Raw genomic sequence first — 6,489 nt, forward strand, 5'->3', positions numbered from 1 at the left:
AATGGCCCATAAATATCTGTATGTATCAATTCTAAGACATCCGAAGATCTGTTTGCATCTAATCTTTTCACTTTGGTCTGTTTTCCCTTGATACATTCAACACATACGTCGAAGTCCGAAAAATCAAGGGAATCCAAAATGACATCAGACACAAGACGATCAACTCTACCTTTTGAGATATGACCCAAGCGCTTATGCCATAATGTCGCCGAATTTTTCTTATTTAATTTACGCTTAGTACCACGTGATTCCACATGCAAGGATTCATTGTAAGAAGCAATTGTATCAAGCAAATATAGGTTGTCATAAATACTCAAGTAACCGGTTCCCACAACATTTGAATTAAAAGATAAACTGAATTGACTGTTTCCAAATGAACAAGAATAACCTGATTTGTCCAATACAGAAACAGAAACCAAATTCCGTCTAAAAGACGGTACTACAAAAGTATCTTTTAAATCCAAATAATAACCAGTTCCTAACAACAACCTAAAGTGCCCAATTGCTTCCACATCTACCGATTGTCCGTCGCCCACAAAGATGTGTCTTTCAACATCACTTGGCTTTCGGTAGCTCATGCAACCCTGCATAGAAACACTTATGTGAGTAGTAGCACCAGAGTCTAACCACCAAGTGTTTCTAGGTACTGAAGCTAAATTAACCTCATAATAGACCAAAGTAAGGAACGTACCCTTATTATCACGCCAGGCGTGATATTTTGTACAGTCCTTCTTTACATATCCAGCCTTCTTACAGAAGAAACAACCCTGATTATCCTTATGTTGTTTCTTCTCAACTGGACCATTAGCAGCTTCCTTATCATTCTTCATTTTCTTGCCCTTATCCTTAGAGGCATAGGCCAAATGAGTACTTTCTGTCTTATCTTGCTTCAACCTGTTTTCTTCTTGCACACAGTATGAAATAAGCTCATTTAGAGTCCATTTCTCCTTTTGACAGTTATAACTGACCTTAAATTGATTAAACTGTGCAGGAAGAGACAACAGAACCAGATGCACTAATAACTCATCACAAAGATCGAGTTTAAGTGCCTTAAGCTTTGAAGCAATATGAGACATTTCCATAATGTACTCCCTGATATTTCCTTTGCCCTTATACTTCATTGAAATCAAGCGAGCTAAAAGCGTGCTTGTTTCTACCTTATCGTTTTTCGCAAAACGCTTCTCAATTTCGACAAGAAAATCTTTAGCCTTAGTAATCCCTTCGGATTCTATGCCCCTGAAGGCTTTCGGAACGCCGCGCTTAATGATCATAAGACTCATGCGATTTGAACGCTCCCACTTTTCATGCTCATTCTTTGCATCGGGAGTGCTATCCGCATTGAGAGGTTGGGGTTGTTCAGTTCTTAATGCATAGTCAAGATCCATACAGCCAAGAATAATTAATATGTTCTCTTTCCAAATCTTAAAATTTGTCCCATTTAGCATGGAAATTGAGTTGATGTTAGCAGAAATTGTTGCAGCAGATGCATTAGCTGAAATAAAACAAAAATGCTCACATCAATAACCATAATCAATAAAATTCAAATAATGACAATCTCCATCCAAGATATCGGGCATAACATTAATATCAAGTCTTTGGACAGTAATATTAACTTGTAAGTGATACCTTGTTGCAATGATCAAACATTAACAATAACTCATGTCAAATAATGAAACTATCTTTGGATCGATTCATTATTCACATGTAAACCTTATAATTGTCACACGCTTATCATCGCAGATGTGTATACAGTCTAAATAAATATTAACCTTCCTTTGGGCCGATTAAATATTTACACGAAAGCATACACACAAACATCTCACATTCCTCATGAACAATCTACACAAGAGAGGTTACTTTGGCAACTTCTTGTTTCAATTAATCAATTGGAGTGTGAGACAACCTTAATTCCTTAGTGTCATAATATTTGAATTAAATAATTGATTAAAAACCAAATTAGATTTAAATGAAAAAGTTTTAATTTAAATCAACTGAATTTCTAAAAAACTTAATTGGGGTCTCACAGCTTAATTGGGGCCCATAACTTAATTGAATAAATTAAGTATACTAAAGTGAACCCATGAAAAAGCTGAGGCTTAACCATAGTGAACACGAAGTTCGCTTGACTTCGAACGCGAGGTTCGACTGTATTGAGTACGAGACTCACTTAAGCACGAACGCGAGGTTCGTCTGAGAACGAACGCGAGGTTCGTCTGAGAACGAACGCGAGGTTCGTCTGAGAATGAACGCGAGGTTCGTTTGAAAAATGAACGCGAGGTTCAACTTGAGAACGAACGCGAGGTTCGTTAAAAAAAATAAACGCAATGTTCAACTTAAGTATGAACGCGAGTTTCGACTGAAGCACGAACGCGAGGTTCGACTGAAGCACGAACGCGAGGTTCGACTGAAGCACGAACACGAGGTTCGACTTAGAACTGAACGCGAGGTTCACCTTAGAACTGAGCGCTAGGCTCACATTAGAACGAACGCGAAGTTCGTTGAGCGCGAGGCTCACTTTTGAAGCTTACCGCTTCGTCAAAATTTGAGGTAACCACCTCCTTAATGTTCGCCACGTTTTCACGCACGAACCCTTAGGGTTTCAAACTGAAACCGCCGCCATTAAATCAAAAAACAGATCTAGAATCGAAAAATGAGTTTTCTTAATCCAGATCCAAGAAAAAACCGCCGAAAAATCCAAAAACCATATAGCCATGATTAATTTACTGTTCATCCGAAAAAAACTTTACTGCTCATCCGAAAAATTTTCTTTACTGTTCATCCGAACAAAAAATTTACTGTTCATCCGAAAAACAAAACTGAATCTTTAACCAGAGATTTAAGATCAAAAAACCCAATAAAACTTAAATCCCTAAGAATTAATCAAGGTGGCTCTGATACCACTTGTTAGATCTAAACCAAAACTTGAGATCTAAAACCATATAGCCATGATTAATTCAAAGAGATTAAAAATAATCAAAAGAGCGGAAGCTTATACCTGAATCCATGGATGAACCTTGAGATGTGTTTTGGATCTTCTAACCTTAGGGTTTCTCTAAATCCGAATTTCTCTAGCTAGATGGAGGTGTAGAGAATTAGAGAATGTAACCCTAGGTTAGGGACCATAACCCCTTATTTATAGATGTTATACTTTTGTAATTTAGCCCCTCAATAAATCACAATTACAACCTGGTGTCTGCACATATAACCCCATGAATATATTTAAATACCCATTAACCCAACTTAATTGATCACTTTAGTGGGTTATCCTGAAAGATAGCAATACACATTGATTAATCATATGTGCCCACAAATAGATTTATTAGATTAAATCCAACACCGTAGCCTTATATACATTATTTTCTTTCTAGATTTGATTGTAAATTTTATCAGAACACGATCGCAAAAATAAGTGATTAGAGCCATCGATCTCCTACAGATATAGTTATGATAAGAACTGATTTCTTCCTTGGTGTAAAAAAAACGAACACGTCCTTGAAACATTAATAAAAGGATTTTTTCCCATTCTGAGAAGATATAAAGATTTTCTCGTGTACTCTTTAAGCCTCGTTTATTTTGATGCAAGCCCAAAACTCTTTGTTATTTGTATAACTTCCAAAATACTTGCTATTAAAATATGATTCTTATCTTCTCCATTAATCATTAAAAAATAGTGAAGAGACCAGTATTAACTGATTCGTCCTAGTTAATTACTGTCTACATTAATCTCATTTCGTCACCCCATCCTATCAAAAAAGTAATAATATTTAAGTCGGTTTAAAGCTCAGTTGAAACAACTAACTAACGACTTTCCGAAAGGTTATATTAATTGTAACGCGAAGAGAAGTATGTATGTATTCATGAATCACTACGCTAGCTAGAAATTAATTTGCTTTAGCAATCAGAATATATAGATAATTCTAGATTATAAATACAACGTACAATTCCTTGAAACCTAAAATAAAATTTAACAAATATCTCGATCGTTTATTCAAATCTTAATTTGCGTACATCCTTAAACCATGCATAAATTATATATTAACCCTGGCTATATATGCCCCTCAAATCAATGTATGTTCCTGCACTTTCACCGGATACTTGTCGATGCAATCAGCCCAAGGATTATCCCCTCCCATGTCCACAACCCTCCTACACTTCCAGACCACGCTGTTGCATTTAAACCCGCTCCCAAGCCCGATTTGCCAAACTCTATCCCCCTTCTTCATCCTCCCTTTGGCCTCAACGTAGCTCAGCGCGTACCACGGCGACGACGACGACGTGTTCCCAAGCCGGTGTAGCTGTTGTGCGCAGCGGAACCAATTAACACAAACGAGATCAAAACAAGTACCACAGCAGGCAAGACACCAAATTTACGTGGTTCGGCAATGTGCCTACGTCCACGGGGCAAGGAGGGGATAGATCCCACTAATAGAGAGAGGGAGTACAAATAGAGATTACAATCACTCAATAATCTCACAAACAACAAATCACTCTTGATTTTTCCTCAACTCTCAATCTCTCTCACAAAATTGCCCAAACTCTAATTGCTCACTTAATCACTCTTCCTAACTGATCTTAGCTCTGATGGATTTCTCAAGCTCTGATAGATCTCCTAAGCTCAGATAGATTGAACGAAGGAAGAGGGGAGGGGATTTATAGGCTTCATCCCCTTCGACCACCCCTCTTGTCAACAATTTCGGCCACCTCATTTATCAACAACTGCGGCTCCAGCGGCTCCTTTGTCAACAAGTGTGTCTGCACCCATTTTCAACAAGTGTGGCAGCCCCCATTGTTGACCAACAGTAGCGTCATCCTAGACGGCTCCACCTGCTCCTCCGTAAGTTTCAGCTTCTTCGACAGCTCCTCGATCACCGCCCTCCCTCCGGCGTGTATGCAGAAATGCTCAAAGGCCTTTCGAAAATCTGGCGTGTAGGTCTTCTTCATGATGCACCCTAGTGCCCATCTCAAGAGTTCGGACGGGGGGAGGACCAGGGGAGCTATGGTGGTTATGTTCTCCCTGAGGGCGGCGCCCGCGATGGCTGTCAGCTTTTTCGAGAGCGAAACGCCGATGTTGCCCTCACCATCCTCTTCCTGGTAGGCGCAGCGGTAGGCCTCGTCGTTGGCAGCGTGATTGGTCCGGACGACGTGGACAAGCTCGTATTTCGCGCGGCCAGAGTCTGATGGCTTGTTTGAGAGGAGAATCGCGGCGCCGCCCATCCGGAAGAGGCAGTTGGTGAGGAGCATCGACCGGTTGTTCCCGGTGTACCAGTGCTCCGTTACAATCTCCGTGGTAACGACCAGGGCCATCGAGTTTTTGTGCGCGTGGAGCTGCGCCACGGCGAGGTCGATGGATATCAGACCCGCGCTGCAGCCCATCCCGCCTAAATTGAAGTTTCGAATGTCACTCCTCATCTTGTACTTGTTGACGACCATAGCCGCCAGGGACGGCGTAGGCGAAAACAGGCTGCAGTTGACAACCAATATGTCGATGGCCTTGGGTCGGAGCCGTGTCTTCTCGAATAGAGAGTCGAGCATCGAGAATATGACAAGCTCGGACTCGGCGCGGGGATGGAGGAGAGGAGGGTTAGGGTTTTGGATAGGTTGAGAGAGAGGTACTGTTTGATGAGGGAGTCCATGCTTGGTTGTAATATGAAGAAGGTGATTATGAGGTTGAAGATGATCAAGTAATATTTGAGGTTTTGGTACTTGGCCATGGCTGATGGCGGGATGAGATTGAGAGATTGGAGGTGCGTTGTACCGAGGAGATTGATGAGTATTTATAGGCTCACTTTTTTAAAGCTTTTTTCGGCAATAAATAAATAAATAAATAAGTGCGCCTATACATCGATAGATAGGTTTACTCTCTAGCTTGATCGTAAAACACTCTATTTATAGCCATGCGCACGATCAGGTAGAGACCACAAATATTGCAGTTGTGTTTGGGCCCCGAGCCCGGCTGCTCCTTCGTATGATAAAAATGCAATTCCACGTCGATACCTAACTTAGTTTTAGGTTGAAGAACTGGACTGACGACGAGCCAACCAATTTCTTCAATTTCAATTTCAATTTTCAATGAGAGCTATAGCAACTCTTAAATCTGGCTTGTTTAATTTAATGATTGTGATTACGTAGTGTTACCTTTACAATTTTTTTAATAGTGGAAATTAAGGATCCGAATCCCATCACGTGAATTTGAATCCTCTCCACTATAAAAAAATAGTAGAGAGACCACTACTTTTAATCTCAACTATTGATTATTTAGTATAAAGTTATGATATAATCTAAATTTAACATTCACCATACCCTAGTATATTGCACTAATTCCTAATTTACACTCATATAAAAAATCATAACCCTCGACTCGATAATTAATAATTGTGATTATGCGATCCCTCCACTACTTTTTGGTAGTGGAGAGGATCTAAATTCTCATCACATGACTATCTCTTAGCAGCTCATTTAACAATATATTATCTAAGGCGTCACCTTCTC

The 6,489-nt window shown here is 39.9% G+C and overlaps 1 protein-coding gene across 1 annotated transcript in view; it reads right to left on the minus strand.

Moving 5' to 3' along the window:
• Positions 3,982–6,489, minus strand: part of LOC109834530 (3-ketoacyl-CoA synthase 6-like) — a 5,574-nt gene continuing 3,066 nt past the window's right edge. The window contains exons 2-3 of the mRNA XM_020402572.1: positions 4,795–5,612; positions 3,982–4,295 (exon numbers count right to left, since the gene is read on the minus strand). Coding sequence (XP_020258161.1) covers positions 4,059–4,295; positions 4,795–5,612 — 1,055 coding nt within the window. The 3' untranslated portion in view covers positions 3,982–4,058. The remainder of the gene's footprint in view (positions 4,296–4,794; positions 5,613–6,489) is intronic.

The sequence above is a fragment of the Asparagus officinalis genome, chromosome 3, assembly GCF_001876935.1.
Source record: "Asparagus officinalis chromosome 3, Aspof.V1, whole genome shotgun sequence".
Taxonomy (NCBI): Eukaryota; Viridiplantae; Streptophyta; class Magnoliopsida; order Asparagales; family Asparagaceae; genus Asparagus; species Asparagus officinalis.